General features: G+C 48.6%; 1 protein-coding gene across 1 annotated transcript; it reads right to left on the bottom strand.

The window, feature by feature from the left end:
• Positions 1–15,455: 15,455 nt before the first annotated feature.
• Positions 15,456–20,540, bottom strand: MPZ (myelin protein zero). Its single transcript, XM_008264187.4, has 6 exons — positions 20,299–20,540; positions 17,910–18,076; positions 17,429–17,642; positions 17,083–17,218; positions 16,844–16,904; positions 15,456–16,713 (listed from the first exon to the last, which is right to left on the bottom strand). Exons 1-6 carry the CDS (start codon positions 20,516–20,518, stop codon positions 16,612–16,614), a joined length of 900 nt encoding a protein of 299 aa, XP_008262409.2. The 5' UTR covers positions 20,519–20,540; the 3' UTR covers positions 15,456–16,611.
• Positions 20,541–22,397: the final 1,857 nt, after the last annotated feature.

Here is a 22,397-nt window from a genome sequence, read left to right as displayed (position 1 = left end):
CCCAGGAGGGCAGTGGAGGATGGCCCAAGTGCTTGGGCTCCTGCACCTGCATGGGAGACCAGGAGGAAGCCCCTGGCTCCTGGCTTCGGATTGGCGCAGTGCCGGCTGTAGCGGCCGGCCATTTGAGGGGTGAACCAATGGAAGGAAGACCTTTCTCTCTGTCTCTCTTTCTTTCACTGTCTAACTCTACCTGTCAAATAAAAACAATTTAAAAAAATATTTTTAAATTTATTTGAAAGGCAGAGTTACAGAGAGAGAAGGAGAGACAGAGAGACAGAGATCCATCCCTTGGTTCATGCCCCAAATGGCCTCAACAGCTGAGGCTCAGTCAGCCTGAAGTCAGGAGCTAGAAGCTTCTTCTCGGCCTCCTAAGTGGGTGGCAGGGGCCCAAGGGCTTGGGCCATCTTCTGCTGCTTTCTCAGGAACATTAGTAGGAAGCTGGATAGGAAGTGGAGCAGTCGGGACTCAAACCAGCACACATATTGGATACTGGCACTGCAGGCAGCAATTTAACCCACTGTGCCACAGTCCCAACTCCTCCAATTTATTTTTTTTTAATTTTTTTTGACAGGCAGAGTGGACAGTGAGAGAGACAGAGAGAAAGGTCTTCCTTTGCCATTGGTTCACCCTCCAATGGCCGCCGCCCTCGGCGCGCTGCGGCCGGTGCACCGTGCTGATCTGATGGCAGGAGCCAGGTACCTATCCTGGTCTCCCATGGGGTGCAGGGCCCAAGCACTTGGGCCATCCTCCACTGCACTTCCTGGCCACAGTAGAGAGCTGGCCTGGAAGAGGGGCAACCGGGACAGAATCCGGCACCCCGACCAGGACTAGAACCTGGTGTGCCGGCGCCGCAAGGCGGAAGATTAGCCTAGTCAGCCGCGGCGCCGGCCTCCAACCCCTCCAATTTAAAAAAAAATGATTTTAAGCTGCAGCGCGCCGGGGGCGGCGGCCATTGGAGGGTGAACGAACAGCAAAGGAAGACCTTTCTCTCTGTCTCTCTCTCTCACTGTCCTCTCTGCCTGTCAAAAAATAAATTAATTAAAAAAAGGAAAAAATTATTTTATTTATTGGAGAGGTAGGGTTACAGAGAGAGACAGAGAGATAAAGAAAGGTCTTCCATCCGCTGGTTCACTCCCCAGATGGCTCCAATGGTCGGTGCTGAGCTGATCCAAAGCCAGGGCCAGGAGCTTTTTCTGGATCTCCCATGTGGGTGCACTTGAGCCATCCTCTCCTGCTTTCCCTGGCCATAGAAAGAAGAGAGCTGGATTGGAATAGGAACAGCTGGGACACAAAGTCGCCCCCTTATAGGATGCCAGCCCTGCAGGTGGAGGTTTAACCTACTGCACCACAGCGCCGGCCCCTCCAATTTTTTATTGTGGTAAAATATATCTAACAAAATTTACCATCTGAACTATTTTAAAGGTTATAGTTCAATAGTATTAAATACATTCATGTTTGCAAGCACCACTATTCGTCTCTGTAGCTCTAATCCTCTTATAAAAGTGGGACTTTGGTTCCGGCATCCGTATGGGCACCGGTTCTAGTCCCAGTTGCTCCTCTTCCAGTCCAGCTCTTTGCTGTGGCCCAGGAAGGCAGTGGAGGAGGACCCAAGTGCTTGGGCCCTTGCACCTGCATGGGGAGACCAGGAGGAAGCACCTGGCTCCTGGCTTCGGATTGGTGCAGCTCCGGCCGTAGCGGCCATTTGGGGGGTGAACCAATGGAAGGAAGACCTTTCTTTCTGTCTCTCTCTCTCACTGTCTATAACTCTATCAAATAAAAAAAATAAAATAAAAGTGGATCCTTTCTATAGTCTCTCTCTCCCATCCCCACTTTTCCACCATTCTACTCTTCCTTTATGATTTTCCCTCATTTCTTAATACTTGCCCTTCCCTTTTTTAAAAGGAATTTTTTTTTTGACAGGCAGAGTGGACAGTGAGAGAGAGAGACAGAGAGAAAGGTCTTCCTTTGCCGTTGGTTCACCCTCCAATGGCCGCCGCGGCCGGCGCACTGCGGCCGGCGCACCGCGCTGATCCGATGGCAGGAGCCAGGAGCCAGGTGCTTTTCCTGGTCTCCCATGGGGTGCAGGGCCCAAGCACCTGGGCCATCCTCCACTGCACTCCCTGGCCACAGCAGAGGGCTGGCCTGGAAGAGGGGCAACCGGGACAGAATCCGGCGCCCCGACTGGGACTAGAACCCGGTGTGCCAGTGCCGCTAGGCGGAGGATTAGCCTATTGAGCCGTGGCGCCGGCCCAGGAATTTATTAATACATTAGATCCTCAGGGTCACAGCAAATGCATGATAATTACTACAACACAATTCTCGTGTTAATGTGCTAATACAAAGAACAGATTCATTGTAGTTCATAAATACAATTCTAAGAATCTAATGATACTTTCCTTCCTCCCTCCCAACCTCCTTTGCTCTTGGCTTCTTGGTTCCAGAATACAGAAGTGCAAACCATGTAGCAGCTGTGGCTAGAAACAAGAGACATGATCCCTGGAAAGCAATCTATATCCCAAAGTTGAGCTGTGCAGAGCAATCCCATGGCTATAGGATATAAGGAGAATTGAATAATAAGTAATTCACGGGCAAAGCTTGTGTTAAAGGAAATACTTCCTCCTCCTGATGCCAGACGAGAGGAGGAAGCTTTACTCTTATATTTGGAATCTATTCTGAGTACAGCATAGTTCTGATGGAGGCCTCTAGACCTAGCCTCATAGACAAATAAAGAGAATCTCATTGCCACGCCTGGCATGTGTCCAATGTATGAATCAAGAGTATTCCCTATGGGAATAGGAGAGGAGGAGGAAGAAGGCTGGGAGCATAGGGACGGAGGAGGGTCGGGTGGGAAGTGTCACTCTGTTCCTAGATCTGCATATGTGAAATACATGAAATTTGTATACCTTAAATAAAATTAATCACACACACACACACACACACACACACACCCTACGCCACACGAGCAAGGGTATTTCCTATTCCCTCCATCCATGGACTCCAGGTGAGAACTCACTGGTGTTGCACCTTGGTCCTCCCCATGGACACTTAGGTACTGTAGGCTCCCTGTTCCTGGTGTGTGGGCTTGTGAGAGGTGGCTGATGCTACGGCAATGGCTGAGTTCTCTGTCACCGGCCCCTCTCCTGGAGATGCTGTTGCATGGAAGATATCTGCCGATTTGGATTTTGCCACACTGATCTGAGCTGTGCATTGCTTTGCACTGAGCATAGTGCCAAAATGATTTTTCCCTCAAGAACAGTGTTATGCTTGTCCCCATAGATACTTTTCTTTTTTGACAGGCAGAGTTAGTGAGAGAGAGACAGAGAAAAAGGTCTTCCTTCAGTTGGTTCACTCCCCAAATGGCCGCTACAGCTGGCGCACTGTGCCGATCCGAAGCCAGGAGCCAGGTGCTTCCTCCTGGTCTCCCATGCAGGTGCAGGGCCCAAACACTTGGGCCATCCTCCACTGCACTCCCGGGCCACAGCAGAGAGCTGGCCTGGAAGAGGAGCAACCGGGACAGAATCTGGCACCCCAACCGGGACTAGAACCCGGTGTGCCGGCGCCGCAAGGCAGAGGATTAGCCTAGTGAGCCGCAGCACCGGCCATCATAGATACTTTTAGTAAGACACATGGTAGCAGAAGCATAATCCTTGCTTTAGGACACGTAGTTCTGACCAGGCAGACTGAGGCATCATGTGATGAACCAATGGTAGTCCTCAGTAAAGGTTTTCTCTGGTAGGCTGCTTAATCCTACCATGGGCACTCAAATCCAGTCTTTGGCATTCCCGTAACTCCTCCTTGAGGCCCTGGACTTGAGTTGGAATCTTTTCCTTGTGGCTGTAAAACCCTGCTTTTCTTCCCTACCCCTTCAGGACCTTCTAGTAATAATCACAGGGGAATTATTCCTTTTTTAAAAAAAGTGCTTATTTATTTATTTATTTGACAGGCAGAGTTATAAAGAGGCAGAGAGAGAGAGAGTGCGAGAGAGAGAGAGAGGTCTTCCATCTGCTGGTTCACTCCCCAGATGGCTGCAACGGCCGGTGCTGGGGGGCCAATCCAAAGTCAGGAGCCAGGAGCTTCTTCCAGGTGCAGGAGCCCAAGGGCTTGGGCCATGTTCCATTGTTTTCCCAGGCCATAGCAAAGAGCTGGATTGGAAGTGCAGCAGTTGGGACTCAAACTAGTTCCCAGGAATTATTCTTGAATGCTTTGTTTTTGTGCAGCAATAATTGCAACTGAATGCTACTGTAATTTGCTTTGCAGAGGGACAAGCATAAGAAACAAAGAAAAGCGGGGGGGGGGGGCGCTGGCGCTGTGGTGTAGCAGGTGAAGCTGGCACCTGCTGTGCTGGCATCCCATATGGGTGCCAGTTCAAGTCCCAGCTGCTTCAATTCCTATCCAGCTCTCTGCTATGGAGTGGGAAAGCAGTGGAAGATGGCCCAAGTCCTTGGGCCCCTGTGCCTACATGGGAGGCCCTGTGGAAGCTCCTGGCTCCTGGCTTTGGATTGGCACAGCTCTAGCTGTTGTGGCCATTTGGGGAGTAAACCAATGGATGGAAGAACTCTCTCTCTCTCTCTTTCTCTCTGCCTCTCTGTAACTCTGCCTTTCAAATAAATAAATAAATCTTTTTTAAAAAGAAAAACAGGAAAGCTAAAAAGAAAAAAAAAACCTCTGTTATTCTTATATTTAACATTTTTAACACCAAATGTGTGGCTTTCTCCTTGACATTAAGCAGTTTTCCATCTTTCCAGACACTGACAGGGTGTCCCACAATTCAATTATGATACTATCCGGTGTTAATGTCAACTTCAATTCCATGGCTGTGACCTGCACTTCTGGCCAACCAGCTGCACTTCAAGGTTCCTGCAGGAGCACTAGTTTGATTCCCAGCTGCTTCACTTCTGATCCAGCTCCCTACTAATATGCTAGGGAAGCAGTGAAGGATGGTTCAAGTACTTGCACCATGTCACAACTCATACGGGGAACTGGAGTGGAGGTCCAGGCTCCTGGCTTCAGCTTTGCCCAGCCCCGGCTGTTGTGGCCATTTGAGGAGTAAACAAACAGATGGAAGATTTCTCTCTCCCTCTCTCCTTGTTTCTCCCCCACTTTCTCTGTAGCTCTGCTTTTCAGATAGGTAGATAGATAGGTAGGTAGGTAGGTAGATAGATAGATAGATAATAGATAGATGATATATAGTAGATAGATAGATGATAGATAGAACGATAGATAGATAGATGAGACTTGAGAAGTGACATTTGGAGGATGTTGTCCAACTTAGCCTAGAGGGCGGAGCAGGCAGAACTTCCCTCAGCTGAGCTCAGACAGGGTCTGCTTGGTCCCTTGCAATCCAGAGCTGGACCCTCTCTGGTCCCACACTCTTGCAGGTGAGCACCGGACCCTGGCTTTACCTGGCTACTGTATATCAGTGCCTCGTTCTCTGGAATTAAACGTGGTTTGAAGTGAGATAGATACAGAAATGTGGCTCAGAACTTGGGGTGTAAGGGCTGATGTGTGGCCCTTGAAAGAAAGGTCTAAAGACCCTCATTAGGATAGAATAGAGAGCAGATGTGGGTATCCCGAAGTAAAGCTAAATTCTTCCCTTCCTCACAGTCTCATGGCCCTGAATCAATTCTCAGCAGGAGGATGTGCTGCCCTCTAGGGGATATTTTGGGAATCTCTGGGGGATATTGTTATCCCAATTGCTGTTTGTATGGAGGCATTGGTGATGCAGGTTCTGGTAGGATAGTAGTGCAGTGAGCAGGACAGTGCATCACAAAAAAGAATTGTCCCATATGTTGCATGACTTTTAAAAGTCCTGCTGCATATTAATGTAGGTAAAAGCCCTCCTATTAACTGAGGGAACTGAACACCTCACTCCATTTTAGATATAAATGCAAAGTACTTTTTTTTTTTTTTTTGACAGGCAGAGTGGACAGTGAGAGAGAGAGAGAGAGAGACAGAGAGAAAGGTCTTCCTTTGCCATTGGTTCACCCTCCAATGGCCATCGCGGCCGGCGCGCTGCAGCTGGTGCACCACGCTGATCTGAAGGCGGGAGCCAGGTGCTTCCTCCTGGTCTCCCATGGGGTGCAGGGCCCAAGGACTTGGGCCATCCTCCACTGCACTCCCTGGCCACAGCAGAGAGCTGGCCTGGAAGAGGGGCAACCGGGACAGAATCTGGCGCCCCAACCGGGACTAGAACCCGGTGTGCCAGCGCCGCTAGGCAGAGGATTAGCCTAGTGAGCCGCGGCGCCGGCTCAATGCAAAGTACTTTTTTAAAAAAGTGTTTTTTATTTATTTATCTGACAGATAGAGTTATTGAGGGAGAGAGACAGAGAGAAAGGTCTTCCTTCCATTGGTTCACTCCTCAAATGGCCGCTACGGCCGGAGCTATGCCAATCCAAAGCCAGGAGCCAGGTGCTTCCTCCTGGTCTCCCATGAGGGTGCAGGGGCCAAGCACCTGGGCCATCCTCCACTGCCTTCCTGGGCCACAGCAAAGAGCTAGACTGGAAGAGGAGCAACCAGGACTAGAACCCGGCGCCCATATGGGATGCTGGTGCCGCGTGCAGAGGATTAACCAAGTGAGCCACAGCGCTGGCCCCACAAAGTACTTTTTATCACACTTTAGACTTTAAATTTCCCAGCAATGCAACTCATGTAAAGATTTAAAAAGTATTATGGTTTGTTCAGAACTTTACAAAGAGTTGTTTACCATTTCAGAAATGCGTGTCATTAATGACAATGCAACTTGTGATATTTCAGGGGCTGGTAACCCTGCCTCTGTCAGTTTGCACATGTTGTCACTGCATTCCAGTGATTTGATGTACAGATATGAGCCTCTGGCTTCTTCATCATATACTTCCAGTGTGGTCATGCCTGAACACTACATTTTAAAATATTTACAATTTTATTATAATTTCATCTTTATTTTACCTTTATACTATCATTGGAATATTATTTTTAGGGGCCAGTGTTGTGGCGTAGCAGGCAAAGCTGCTGCCTGCAGTGCCAGCATCCTCCCATATGGGTGTCAATTCGAGTCCTGCCTGCTCCACTTCCGATCTAACTCTATGCTATGGCCTGGGAAAGCAGTAGAAGATGGCCCAAGTCCTTGGGCCCCTGCACCTGCATGGGAAACACAAAAAAAGCTCCTGGCTCCTGGCTTCGGACCAGCCCAGCTCCAGCCATTATGGCCAGTTGAGGTGCAAACCAGTGGATGGCAGACCTTTCTTGCTGCCTCTCTGTAACTCTGCCTTTCAAATAAATAAATCCTTTAAAAAAGAATATTATGTTTTCTTTTTAAAAAACTATGGGCCGGTGCTATGGCTCACTAGGCTAATCCTCCACTTGTGGCGCCGGCACTCTGGGTTCTAGTCCCGGATGGGGCACTGGATTCTGTCCCGGTTGCTCCTCTTCCAGTCCAGCTCTCTGCTGTGGCCTGGGAGGGCAGTGGAGGATGGCCCAAGTGCTTGGGCCCCTGCACCCTCATGGGAGACCAGGAGGAAGCACCTGGCTCCTGGCTTTGGGTCGGCGCAGTGCCGGCCGTAGAGGCCATTTTGGGGGTGAACCAACGGAAGGAAGACCTTATTCTCTGTCTCTCTCTCTAACTCTGTCAAAAAAATTTATGTATTTATTTGAAAGACAGAGTTACAGCAAGGGAGAGAAAGAAAGAGAGATCTTCCATCCACTGGCTCAATCTCCAAACAGCTGCAAAGGTCAGGGCTGGGCCAGGCTGAAGTCAGGAGTGTCATCAGGCTGAAGTCAGGAGTGTCCCACATGGGCAGCAAGGGCTCAAGGACTTGGGCCATCTTCTGCTGCTTTGCCAGGTGCATTAGCAGGGAGCTGGATGGGAAGTGGAGTAGCCAGGACTTGAACTAGCACCCATATGGGATCCTGGTGTCAAAGGGGGTGACTTTATCTACTGTGCCATAACACAGACCCCCCCCCCCATACTTACTTTTTGAAATTAAGTGTAAAGGTTGTATTACACACTTTAGGATAGTAAAAATGGGCACTGGATTTGAGGGGACTGGGAGTATTACCCTTGGCTTTTGGGAAGCCATGGCTAGCACTAGCCTGAAGATTCAGGAATTCTGTGTTTCTCCTGCCTCCACTTCTATTCTTTCTAAAAAAAAGTCCTCCAAATCTCATTGCCAAGCTGTAGGTCATTACCATGTGCAGGACACTCAGGAAGGGACTGAAAGGTAGACACTGGAGGTGCTGGGAGAATCACACTTAATGCCTAGAAAGGAAAGCCTTAAAACACACACACACACACACACACACACACACAGTTGATTGATTGATTGATTGATTGATCTGAAAGGTAGAAAGACTGAGATAGAGCTGTTTCATCTCCTGCTTTGTTTCTCAAGTGTCCACCACAGTCAAGGCTGAACCATGAGCCTGGGATCCAATGCAGATCTGGAAGCTGGAGTCAGAAGTGGAGGCAGGATTCAAACCCAGACTCCCCAAAATGTGATGTGGGTATTCCAAATGGGGTCTTTTAAAAAAAATTTTTTTAATAAATTTATTTATTTGAAAGGCGGAGCAGAGAGAGAGGTCTTCCATCTGTTGGTTCACTCCCCCAGATGGCCATAACAGCCAGAGCTGTGCTGATGTGAAGCCAGGAATCAGGAGCCTCTTCTGGGTCGTCTATGCAGCTGCAGGGGCCGAAGGACTTGGGCCATCTTCTACTGCTTTCCCAGGCCATAGCAGAGAGCTGGATTGGAAGTGGAGCAGCCAAGACTTGAACTGGAGCCCATATGGGATCCTGGCACTGCAAGTTTTAACACGCTGTGCCACAGTCTGGCCCCCCAAGTGTGGGGGGGATCTTAACCACTGTGCCAAATCCCATTCCCAAAGCAAAGCCTTTGCAGTACAAAGTGGTGGCAACTGAGTGGTGACGGGGTCTGAGTCATGAAGCAGTGAAGTGCTGGACCACCGGACAGTGAGCGAGGCCCTGATTCCTGAGTGTGTGTTGGGGCGGTTTCATCCTTTCCTTGAATTGAACTGAAAGAGGAAGTAGAAGATGACCAGGAATTAGCATGGGTGGTGCTCTAAGCCGAGTGCTTTCCTCAGTGACATGGTTTATACATCTTGTATTTTAGTGCATCCTCCTGTTTCTTCTTTTAAACACACCTTACAAAAAGATATCAACTTAATAAAATACAAGGTTCTGGAGAAAAGTCATTTGTCCTAGGGCATCCAGAGGAAGCTATAGCAAGAATTGAATTGTTGAAATGGGTCTGGTTTGGTCCTAGTTTTAGATCTTGCCAAAAACATGGGTGAGTCTCTAAATCATGCCTAATTTTGTCTCTTTTTAAATAAGCAGCAGGAAGATTCAAGTGAATCAGAGTCTGTTGAACTTTAACTCTACACCTCAAGCAAGCAGTATTAAACATGTATATTATGGACACTAGAATCAACCCCTCCACTGCTTCCCACCTCCCTGTGTGTGTATGTGTATATATGTGTGCATGTATGTATGTGTATATGCATGTATGTGCATATGTGAGCATGTGTGTAGTATTATGTGTATATGTATTTGTGTGTGCATGTGTGTATGTATGTATGTGCATATGTGAGCATGTGTGTAGTATTATGTGTATATGTATTTGTGTGTGCATGTGTGTATGCACGTGTGTGTGTGCGTATGTATGTGTGTGTATTTGTGTGTATATGTGTATATGTGCATGTGTATATGCATGTATGTGCATATGTGAGCATGTGTGTAGTATTATGTGTATATGTATTTGTGTGTGCATGTGTGTATGCACGTGTGTGTGTGCGTATGTATGTGTGTGTGCATTTGTGTGTATATGTGTATGAGTATGTATGTATATGTGCATTTGTGTGTATATGTGTGGGTATATGTGTGTATTGAACATCTGCTCAGTCCCAGACTCCCTGCTTTAGTGAGGGAAGATTACGCACTTGACTTTGCCCACGACCAAGTGACTACTTCCTCAGGGAAAGGTGTTTGAATCCCCTTTGTCTCCTGAGCGGGGATAACTGGGTAGGAGGAAATTTAGTGAAAACTCCGCTGTCTCAGCGGAGCCTTGCCCATTGGGTAAGGTCCTCTCTCTCTTTATCAGCAATTTCTCACCGTCACTTTGCAAGCAGTGCATGTTCTATTGATTTCAATACACAAAACTCTGTCCTGGGGAGGACTGTGTAACACAGGTTTTGGTATGGCTTCTTCTTTCAGTCATTTTTTTTTTTTTTTAGTAGAGTGATGAGGCTTTGTTAGGGACAGGGCATCCGTCAGAACGGAAGGGACAGAGAGAGCACCCAGTCACTCGGACTGGGAAGAGTGAGGTTAGTTACCTGGTTGAATGGAGAAAATACACCTGGGCGGGCCAGGAGGGCGGCTCAGCAGAGAGCAGAGGGCTGAGCTTGCCTCAGTCATGTTTTAAATTTTGTTTTTCCAGGAGAAAAATCTACTAGTCATACAGTAAGTTGCAGAAGGATTTCAGGTCTAGAAATTTAAGTATGACTGAAAATATTCTAGATGACTCCAAAGCACTTTCCGAACAAGGAAACTTTTTTTTTTTAAGATTTATTTATTTATTTGGAAGACAGAGTTACAGAGTTAGAGACAGAGACAGAGAGATCTTCCATCCGCTGGTTCACTCCCCAAATGGTCACAACATTTGGGGCTGGGCCGATCCAAATCCAGGAAGCAGGAGCTTCCTCCGGGTCTCCCACATAGGCGCAGGGACCCAAGAACTTTGTCCATCTTCCACTGCTTTCCCAGGCACATCAGCAGAGAGCTGGATCGGAAGTGGAACAGCCAGGACTCAAACTAGCACTCTGTTACAGGATACCAGCGTCAGCAGTGGGGGTTTAACCTGCTGTAACACAACTCCAGCTCCACCAATCTGATAATATGACATTCCTTGATTCTCAATGAACAATTATATGGGATCACCCTGAGTTTACAGATTCCGAGAGGTTAAATAACACCCTTAAAAGTTCAGGGCTTTTGATTTCATAATTTGTGTTTTATTCTGTCTCCTAATGCTTCCCTGTTGGCCTCCTGAATTCAGACATTAACTGGTAGGAATGTGAGTCTTTCTGGAGACCAGTGGGGCACACCCAGTGCCCTTGAGTGAGCCCGCAGGGAAAGATCGGATGACATTGGGTCACTCAGGACCTGGGTGTTGTTTAACCACAGCAGCAATTTATCCTGAAATGGAAAACGTATTACGTCATGGTTAACTTTAAGGGTCAAGGGGACTGGAGTACCAGGGGCTTCACATTATCCTGTGAGTGTTGGTGAGGGTGTTCCTGGGTGAACCAGTAGAGGTGGGTGGACCTCACCTTGTCTGTTCAAGGTCTGATGCTTTGTTTTGTTCCCACAAGCAAGAACCTAAGGCAACTAACTAGAAAGAGAAAAGGCTTGTTTAGCTCACGGTTGTGCAGGTGCAAGTTTAAGGTTGGTGGCCCTGTTGCTTTGGCCTCTAAGGAGGGCAGTGGATGGCAATGGGAGAAGATATGTGGATGAAAGGTCACATGGAAAGCCAGGAAGCAGAGGGAGAGGCTGACCCAAATGCAGGCTTTTATAACAACCCCTGGTGAGACCCACCTTCTGCGGTCATCCTCCCAATGACCTCAGGGCCTCCCACTAGACCCGCCTCGAACCACCGGACCTGCATTAAGTACCATTAGCTTCACAACTTTGGGGTTTAAAGTCCGGCATTAGGATGCCACTTGGAGTGCCACATCCCTTGTCAGAGTGCCCAGCTCTGCTCCTGATTCTAGCTTCTTCCTAATACACACTTTGGGAGGCAGCGATGATGGTTTGAGTAGTTGGGTCACTGTAACCAGTGTGGGGGACCCAGATTGATTTTTCTGGCTTCTGGCTTCAGCTTGGCCCAGTCCTAGCTGTTGTGGGCCTTTGGGAAATGAAGCAGTAGATGGGAGATCTCTCTTCTCTCTGTCTCTCTCTCTCTCTGTTTCTTTCTCAACTGAATAAGTTAAAACAATAACAACTGAAGTCCTGCATTGGTTTGGGGGGGGTCAGAAAATCTGAATATCTGGTTTCAGGAATCAGGGGGTGGCAGTGGAAGAGGCTCTTTCATCACTACACCTAACAACACACTGATAGAACGTTTGTTTCCTAGCAACGTCAAGTTCTGCTGGTCTGGGGGACTTAGTCCCAGTAGGAGACTGCTTCCACCAGTGATCTCAACAATGGTCCTGTTAATTGGAAGCTGAGTCTGCCACCTGCCCACTTGGAGTTCTGTACACCCCTGAACCAAGACCTAAATCCATAACTAAGTTTGCTGGCTGGTGTGATCGATCCTGGAGACCAGGGGATTCTCTGGAGGTGAAACCAAGCCGCTCTTACTGAGCCTTGAACACACTTGCTAGAGCCCATCCGATCCTAGTCTCTCACGGCCCCCCAGCCTCCCCGCATTACCTTGAAGTGTCCTTGCCCTGCCTTTTGATGGCCAATCAAGCACTTACTAAAATTAACTCACTGTATTGAGGGAGCAGTGCAGCTGGCCTTACAAGGTTCTAATCATGGGACTCGTGAGGTCACTTGTTTCTCCAACAGATAACATCCCCATGTTCAGTCTTGTCTCCAGGGGTTTCTTTTCCAGGAACTCCAGGCCTGGAACAAAAAGCAACTACCACCTGCATGTAGCCCCCAAATGACTGAAGCCCTCTTTGCTATTATCAAAATTTCCTAAAGGACACGATTCAGCCAACCAGTTGAAGGAGGGTCACCAATACTGCAGAACACCCAGTATTCTGGACACAAACTGAATGTGCACCTCTCAGTCCCAACCTCAATCTATAAGAACCTTCATCCCTAATCCCTTGGGGAATATTTTAAAGATACTTAATGATGGAAGACAGTTTTGTTCTACTACATCCTCTTGAGTAGAATGAAACATGTATTTAAAATTTATTCTCAGATCAGAGCCAGCATTGTGGTGCTGGTTAAAATACTGCCTGGGATACCAGCATCCTATACTGGTGCACTGGTTCGAGTCCTGGCTGCTCAATTTGCAATCTATTTCCCTGATAATGTGCCTGGGACGGCAGTGGATGATGGCCCCTGCTACCCACAGGGGAGACTTGCATGGAGTTCTTGGCTCCTGGCTCCAGCCTGGTCCAGCCCCAGCCATTGCAGCCTATGGGGAGTGAACCAGTGCATGGAAGTTCTTTTTGTGTTTCTTCTTTTCTATCTTTGTCATTTTATATTTTTCAGGGTCAGTGTTATGGTGTGGTGGGTAAAGCCACCACCTTCAATGCTGGCATCCCATATGGGTGCTGGTTCATGTCCATATCATTAATCAGATGCTGGCTTCACAGGTTGCAGTTTAACCTGCTGGGCCACAACACTGGCCTCCCAGTATCTTAACCACCAAGCCAAACTCCTGCCCCACTTAAAAAAGGAATGCATCCTTCTTTGATATAATTATTTCTTTCCCCCTAAGTTAATATAATTAATTTTGTTAGATTTCCTGATACTGACACATTCTTTCATTCCCAGTTAATTCTTCATGTTCATAATTTACTATTTTATCAACTCACTATAAGGTTCTATTTGCTAATATTTTATTTGCACTTTTGTACATATATTCATAAATTGAGTTATAAGTTTTATTTTGAGATTTTTATTAAAAGACACTTTAAATTATTCTCAAAGTATTCATATGTCTGGAGAAAACTAATATTATTAATAATGCGCTGAGTATCATAAATGACTTATTTAATAGTAGCAGTTAGATGGCATCCAAAGTATCTCATATGATAATGCCATTTCCCTATATGTAAGTCATTATTCTAGGCCTTATGTAATGCATTAGCATATAGGAGAGAAAATATGTGCTTTTCATTTGTGGAATTGTGAGAAATGGGCACAGTCTTGGGTAAAGTCATGGAAGTATGCAATACTTGTGAAAATGCATAGTGAACAGGTCGTACAGTGCAGTTCCAGGAAACCAGGAATCCAAAAGGAATAAGGAATATTAAAACAATCTAGGGTGGGCGTTTGGCATAGGGGTTAAAACACCACTTGGGATGCCTACATCCCACAACGGAGTACCCAGTTTTGAGTGCCAGTTCTGTTCACACTTACAGCTTCCTGCTAATGTGTACCCTGGCAGGCAGCAGGTGATGGCTCAAGTGTTTGTGTCCCTGCTTCCCATGTGGAAGACCCAGACTGGGTTCCCATCTCTTGGCTTTGGCCCGGCTGGCTCTGATTGTTGCAGGCATTTGGGGAGTGAACCAGCAGATGGGAGCTTGCTCTCTGTCCCTCCCTCCCTCTCTTTCACATAAATGAAATAAAAAAACAATTGGGAAACTGAGCTGATAAAATGCAGGAAGCTGAGCATTTTTAGAGTGAAAGTGTAATGCAATGAGAAGCTGTGGGCTGTGCTAAATCTCAGAAGTGACACACATCTCATCTGAGTCTCAAACAGGGATGTTTAAGTGCAGTACCCAGCTGCAGCAATCTAACCAACACTGATCCCTTTAGTATCTTAACTACTGAGCCATCTTTAGCTTAAATGTTCCCAACTTGACTGAGTTGCTGCTAAGCTCCCTCTACTACTCCCTGAAAAGCTATCTACAACCTATTAGCTTTTATCTTAATATGAATTTGGATGACTTTTTCTTCTAAAAGAAGATAACATCCTTCAGATAAATGGAAGCACTTTGTGATTTGGCAAAGCTGGTGTTAACCACATCTTTAGCTTCTTAAGAAGAAATTATCTGAGGGAGTCTTGGGACTATTTTGCCAACAGCGCTCCCCAGGGGACAACGATACTCATACTTGTCTGTTTTTATATACTATAATTTAAGGGTTCCAGGGTATTAAGGTTGTTCCTAAACCAGCATATCAACAAATCAGCTAATGAGTTATGCTAATAGTACACCTAAAACAGTATATCAACAAAACCAAGTTGTGTGTGTATTTCTGGAGAGATGAATGAGATCCGTGTTTAGAAAGTTTACTCCTTTAGGCAAGAGCTAGAAACATCTTTAAGGAACTGACCCTAATACATTAGTTGTAAATCAATTTATAGTTTACACTGTTCCCATACACAGTATCTCAGTGGATTCCTGCAAAACCCTGGGAATGAAGCAGAGTAGGTATCATTATCTCGGTTGTTTATAAATGTATAAACAAGCTTACTGAAGTCCAGTAACCATCCTGGTCACACAGCTGGTGAGTGCTGGGATACTTTGAAAATTCTGATGTTCATGAAGAGAGATGGAGCTTCCTAACTCACGTAAAAGTAGAGGCTGACACCATGCAGACACGGTGTGAGCTCACTGGACATTTGTTGAATGTATGTTGTGCCTGGCGAGCCCATTCCTGAGTTCCTTCTACTATATATTATACAAGCCCAGACCAGCAGAGGAATTGTGGGAGCTTGGGATGGGATAAGAGGCAGGGATTATTCCCATGAGAAACAGGAAATGCAAGATGGAGGCCGTGGTTTCTGGAAATGTCAGTGTTTATTAAACATTTAAGGACATTTGGAGGTTTTGAGAAGAAATATACAGAATGTAGAAAAATCCTAAGAATCTCCTATGGTGAGGAGCGCAGCCTCTTCCTCCACTCCCTGCCCCGCCCCCATCTCCTGTTTGTGTCTCCGCCTTCTGCTGGAGTGTTTCAAGGCCATCTCTTCAGGTTCATTTTCCCTTCCTCCACCCTCTGACCTAGGAGGGTGCATCCCTCTCTTTCTGTGTCTCTGTCTCTCTCTTTCTTCCTGACCTGGAGTCCCAGAACGGTGCTCCCAAGTGGCCAGGGGGTGCCAATCCCATAGCTGAGATTTGAGAATCAGGGGCCCCTCTGGTTGGGCTGGCTCTAGGTGAAGGGCTTAATGGGGGTGGGGGAATTGCAAAAGCCACATGACGTCATTGGTCCTCAGTCATGGGGGTGAGGGCTGAACGGGCATAGATAAACAAACAAATGAAGAAAAGAATGGATTAAAAAATAAAAAAAAAACATTATCAACAATCTAAATAACCCCTGAAGGAGAGTATGGTCTGGGTGATGTGGGTGTTAGCAGGAAGAAGAGAGGGTGGAACTGGACCACCTGATGGAGGGGAGGGGACTGGAGAGGAAGGAGTTGGGGGGAGTGCAGCGGATTGGGAGGTCTGGTGGCTTAGAATTGAGGCAGGGTGATCAAGGTCCCTTTCTTCTCGGTGCCGAGGGGCAGACACCAAACACACAGCCCTTGGGGCAGGTGAGGGGTAGGATCAGCCCCTAGGCTCCCAGAAAGCCCGGGGGCGGGGAGGAGGGCGTGACGGTGGGGGAGGAACGAATTCTGGAATGAAACTTACATCTCCAAGGTAGGCGAGGACAGGCCAGGGCTGGGGAGCAAGGGAGGAAAGCACCTAGACGGGTGAGGGGAGGAGCCTAGGTCCCCCTGCTCTGGCAGGGCCTGGGGGTGGAGGTCACTTGTCCGAGTCCAGGCCCATCATGTTCTTGAGGGCGTTCTTGAGGCTGGTTCTGCTGGGGGACTTGACAGCGGGCCGGAGCTCCGAGCCCGGCTCGTCCTTCCGTAGCTCCATCTCGATGACCACCACCTGAGCGCCTTTGGAGGCCTCCGGCCCTGGCCCCCGCCCCCCCGCCCGGCCCGCTAACCGCTATTTCTTATCCTTGCGAGACTCCCCCAGCCCCTTGGACTTCTTCTCACTGGCAGCTTTGGTGCTTCTGCTGTGGTCCAGCATGGCATACAGCACGGGCGTCTGCCGGGGAAGGGCGCGCGCATCAACTCTCGCACTGCTGGGCTACACCCACCCCTCCCCGCTCACCCGCGCCTCCCGGCTCCCGCCATGCTCTCCTCCCCCGCTGGTCCTGGCCCCAGGTCCCGCTCACCTGACGCCCGCGTTTCGAAGAGTCCTTCGCAGCTTTGTGCAATTTCCCCTTCTCCATGGCACTGCAGGAGAACGGGGTGCTGTGGGTTGGGCCTCGCCAGAGCCCCTTGCACCACGGTCCCTGCTTGCTCTTTCCTTTGCACCCCCCCCCCCCGCCGCCGCCTCCCTCTCTCCCCTAGGAGTTTCTGCTCTCGTGGGAGAAAATGCGCTAGGTGGAGGACGTCAGGCTCCGCCCCTTACCTGAGCCTCCTCTGCAAGGCCGCCTGCCTGCGCAGCCAGCAGTACCGAACCAGGTAGAACAGCAGCAACACCAACAGCACCACCCCGAGGACGCCCCCGATCACGGCTCCCAGCACCACCCCGTACCTAGTTGGCACTAGCAGGGGGGAGGGCAAAGAAGCAGGACAGTGAGTGGAGACCTGTCTCTGTGGTTGCCAGCCCCACACCTATTCCCTGGGGGTGGGCTACCTTCTGCCCACCCTCCCGGAGCCTGGAGGTCATTACGCCATGCGTATTGCCTCTTCCCACGGTCTACCCATCCTCCCTGGTCCCCTCCCAGACACCCTGCCCCCGTGCCCCCTCACACCTTTTTCAAAGACATAGAGCGTGACCTGAGAGGTCTTGCCCACTATGTCGGGTGGGTTTTTGACATCACAAGTGAAAGTGCCGTTGTCACTGTAATCTAGATTGTGAATGACAATGGAGCCATCCTTCCAGCGAGGGTCCCCTACCCACTGGATGCGCTCTTTGAAGGTCCCCACCTCGTCGATGTAGGGCTGTCCCTTGGCATAGTGGAAGATCTGTGTGAGAGGACCCAAGTGAGAACAGAGCAGTCAAAGCTTAGCTCCAGCCTCAGGGTGGGGAGCCCCAGGCAGGAGAGGGGGGTACTTGAGGAGGAACGACAGCGCACACAGGCCCCCATCAGGATGACAAAGACTGCCGCCTACCTCACCAAAGTTAGGGTTATGGCTCATAGAGGATGTCCTCCTCTTTAGCCCAATTTCTCATTTCTGTTTTTGAAGCACGCTTTGAGTTAGCTGACCCCAGGATTGTCCCCAGGCACTCACCGAAATGGCATCTCGGCCCCCTTCGGGCTGGTAGCGCCAGGTGAAGGAGATGTCATCTGAGACCCACTCACTGGACCAGAAGGAGCAGTGCAGGGTCACCCGGGAGCCCACAGCACCATGGACCTCCCTGTCCGTGTAAACCACAATGGCCTGCGCTGGGGATAGCACTGCAAGCACAGAGGGGGAACCAGATGCAGCTGCGGCTCTCCTCCCCCCATGAGGCATCTAGAGAAGGGGAGAGCGCTAGGCAGCCAACGCTCAGCAGCCACGGCAAAGACAGAAACAACACGTGCTGGGGCCCCAGTCCCCTGGCCTAACTGAGTCCAGGCCTGTACATGCTACGTCTGTTAAAACTCTTCATCATGTCTGCAGCAGAGACAGAATGTTCTGGAAAACTTCCGGAAGTTGGGTTGTCTCCAAGTCTCACTTTCGCTTTGGGTTAGAATGTAGGAATTTAAATGTTTTAAAATTTTTATAAATTATACAGGTCATAGATATCACATTCTTCCTATCAACTATTGTAATGCTAGAGATAAAACTAACATCTCCCTTGATACCCTCCCTATCCAGGTCCTTTCCTGTAGTCCCCACCCAGATATAACCACTGTTACCACTCTAATGGGTGTGCTTTTCCTTCTATCAACTCAATAAACTCAAAATACATGTGTATTTATAACAAATAATTTTGTTTTGCTTTCCTTTTTTACACATATTATATATATATTCATGTATATAAATATATATTTATATTTTACACATATTATATATACACATATATATTTTAAGTTAAGAATATATGTGTATATATATGTCTGTATGTGTATAGCTGAAGGAGCCTTCTATGGTGATTCATAAGCATCAGTCTTATTTTTAACAGCTGCATAGTATTTCACAGTATAATGAATTCAAATTCTTGCAGAAAAAAAAACCATGAAAATAACTAGACAATGGCAAACTGCTTCCCTAGTGTAACCATTCTCCCAGCTTGCTCTTGACTAAGGAAGTCCCACATCCCTCTCAGGGGATGCTGAATACAGAGCACGACCTTAAGGCCAATTCTCACATGACTGCATGTGAGCCTCTGTAGATTGACTGTCCTCACCCTCCTCTTGGCCATTCTGGCCCAGTGCCACCTCCAAGACTCACCCACGCAAGCCAGGCCATTCCTGGGAGACTATGTATGTGGGCTGGCCCTTGGTGGGGGCAACTGTAGTCCCTTTTGTTCTACAGGAGGGGGAGGAGGCAACCAAGCAAACAAAGTCTCATTGTCTGGCCAATGTTGGGGACTCATGCCACCCCTACCCTTGCCCCCATAGTCCTGTCTTCCATCTCAGCATGCAGTGTCATCACTCACCTCCTGGGACTTCCACCTTGGAAGCTTCTTGGGAATCCCCAGTGTTACAAGGGAAGTTGCTCATTGTTTCTAACGTCTACTCCTCCTGCTCTATGAGTCATTCCCCTCTCAGTTCTGCGCAGTGGCTTGGGACAGAACTCTCCCTCTCCATACTTCAAGATTCCTTCCTGCTCCCGTTTCCCTCATATGCCCTTTTCCAACTTCCTATCCTTAACATTTTCTCCTGGTACTTCAGAATAGTCCAGTACAGCCCGGAAGAGTCTAGGTTTGGGGCTTAGGATGCAAGGCGCTGACAGCAGAGAATCCTGGACAGTCTGATCTCCCCACCCCATTGCAGCTTGCCTGATATTCACCCACGGCACTAAGATTCAGGCCAGTTCAGAAAAGGGAAGGAGCCACTGAAGGATCCAAGCCTCCTTTGACTTTGTCTGGATCACCCAACATCTGTCAGGGGGCAAGGAAGGGGCTGATCAACTTATGAAGGGTGTTAGCTTTAATGCTGTGAGATCCTAGAGTCTCATAAACCTCCCCTTCCATTCCATTCACCCACAAGATAGACAAGGAGCCACAGAGAGAAACTGAGGCACAAAAAACAAAGGATCAGAGCAGCTGAGACCACAAACCTTGGGCTCCCTCCTCAGCTCATTGCTTTTTCTCTTTTGGGAAACTAAGCCTGAACTCCTAGGGGCCAAATGGAGACCAGACCTGATGTTCAATCCTGTTCTGTCCCACGCTCTAACACTGCTTCCTACCAGGCTCTTGGCATGGCTTTGGGGACACACGTTTCTAAGCTGGGTGGGTCCATCCATGTCCATTCAAGGAAGTTGTCTACACCCTCCTTTACCATTTGCCTTCATAGAATAACTTTACTGCCTTCCTCCAAATAACATCCCTCCCCCATCCCCCTGCCTGAGAATAATATCTTCCTGCTCCTGCTCTCTCTTTTTCAATTGCAGTGCGGAATGCCACAAAGTGGGAGGCTGTTGAGAAACAACCTGAATCCCAGGGTTCCCAGACTGGGGCGGCTCCACTTACCCACAGAAGAGAAGAGCAGTACAGCCAGGACAGGGCTGGGGCTGGATGAGGGAGCCCCAGCAGCCATAGCTGGGGCAGGGGCTAGGGCCCAGCACAGCTGCGGGGTGGGGAGAGTGGGGGACCAGGAACTGAGCGGGGGTTTCTGGAACCCGCTTAAAATCCCCCGGGGCCCCAGTATGAGGGGGCTGTCCTGAGCCAGTAACCAATGGCAGCCTGGCATGTGCAGTTGAGAGGTGGTGGGGAGGGGGGAAGAGTGCAGGAAGCAGAAGGGGCATTGTATACTCTTGGTGGAGGGGTGGGGGACACATACCACCCCATACACAGAGGGCTTTGTGTCTACTGGCCTCCCCCTACCCCATGCTGGAATGTTGGGGGGGTGGTGAGGGAGAAGGACAGAAAAAGGGACACAGACACACTTCTCTGAGAGATAGATGGGCAGGGAACCTGAAGCCAAAAGCCATGAAAACGGATTCTTTCTTGGTCTCCTTGCCTAAGAGTGCCTTCCCCAGAGACCTAGGAGCCTGAGGTGGGTTTCCCCCAGAGAACTCTGAAAATAGGCTCTCCTATGTTAACTTGGCTACCATGAACTACGTTACAGATTCTTTTTTTTTTTTTAAGTCTTTATTTATTTATTTGAAAGGTAGAGAGACAAAGACCTTCCAACTGCTGGTTCACTCCCCCAAATGCCTGCAACGGTTGGGTTGGGCCAGGCTGAAGGTGGGAAAGGAGAACTCAACACAGGGCTCACACATGGGTGTCAGGGACCCAACTGCTTGGGCCGTCACTTGCTGCTTCCCAGGTGATTCTTTCAGCTCAAAGTTTTTCTCCACTGGAACACCCCGGGCAGAAAGCCCTTGACTTTCCCCCATCAAGAAGTCCTTCAGTGTCTCATGCTGCAGTTTAAGACCATTTCAATTCAGAGCAAGGCAACAGCTAAAGGGAGAGAATGGGAATGCAGGTAACAGGAAGAAGAGGAAGAATCAAGTGCCCCTTCCAAGTTCAAAATCTCATTTGGGGAATTAGAGGAGGATCAGAAGACAACCCCATCAGTAATCAACCATAACAAACCATGACATGTGCTTTAGTAATAAGTGAAATGTACAGGATACAAAGAAAGGAACATACTGTTCAGTATCAGGAAGATTGAGTAAAAGTATGTGAGAGATAAAAGTAAAAATAGGGGCTGCTGTTGGGATGCCAGATACCATATTGGGGTGCTGGGTTTGAGACAGGGATATCTGCATTTCCTACCCAGCTTCCTGTGAATGCATCTGACAGATAGCAGATGATGACCAAAGTACACAGGGTCCCGCCATCCACATGGGAGAGACCCAGATGGAGTTCCTGGCTCCTGGCTTTGGCCTGGCCCAGCCCTCGCTGTTGTGGGCATTTGGGGAGGGAACAGAGAATGGAAGATCTCTCGATCTCTCTCTCTCTCTCAAATAAACAAACAAAACTTGAAAATAAATCTTATTTAATAAAAGAAGTTCAGAGGAAGATGTCGTCTTGTCTAGGGGGCAATGTTAGAAACCGACCAACCTGGAAGGATGAGTGCCATTTTGAAAAAGAGAGATGGGTAGGGAGGGTAACCAGACAACAGCAAAAGCAAGAACAAAGGGATGAGGTATAAACATGTGCCATTCACTGTGATTTGGTGATCTGGGGGAATCCTATGGACAGGAAAGTTGAGGCCAGTTTGTGAAAGTCCTTAAATAAGGCTGGCGCCGCGGCTCACTAGGCTAGGCTCACTAGGCTAATCCTCCACGTTGCGGTGCCAGCACACCGGGTTCTAGTCCCGGTCGGGGCGCCAGATTCTGTCTTGGTTGCCCCTCTTCCAGGCCAGCTCTCTGCTATGGCCCGGGAGTGCAGTGGAGGATAGCCCAAGTGCTTGGGCCCTGCACCTGCATGGGAGACCAGGAGAAGCACCTGGCTCCTGCCATCGGATCAGCATGGTGCGCCGGCCACAGCATGCCGGCAGCAGCGGCCATTGGAGGGTGAACCAACGGCAAAGGAAGACCTTTTTCTCTGTCTCTCTCTCTCACTGTCCACTCTGCCTGTCAAACATAAAAATAAATAAATAAATAAATAAAGTCCTTAAA

This window comes from Oryctolagus cuniculus, chromosome 7, assembly GCF_051225735.1.
Source record: "Oryctolagus cuniculus isolate XC-2025 breed Fujian yellow rabbit chromosome 7, ASM5122573v1, whole genome shotgun sequence".
Lineage (NCBI taxonomy): Eukaryota > Metazoa > Chordata > Mammalia > Lagomorpha > Leporidae > Oryctolagus > Oryctolagus cuniculus.
This window is presented reverse-complemented; position numbering and strand designations above follow the sequence as displayed.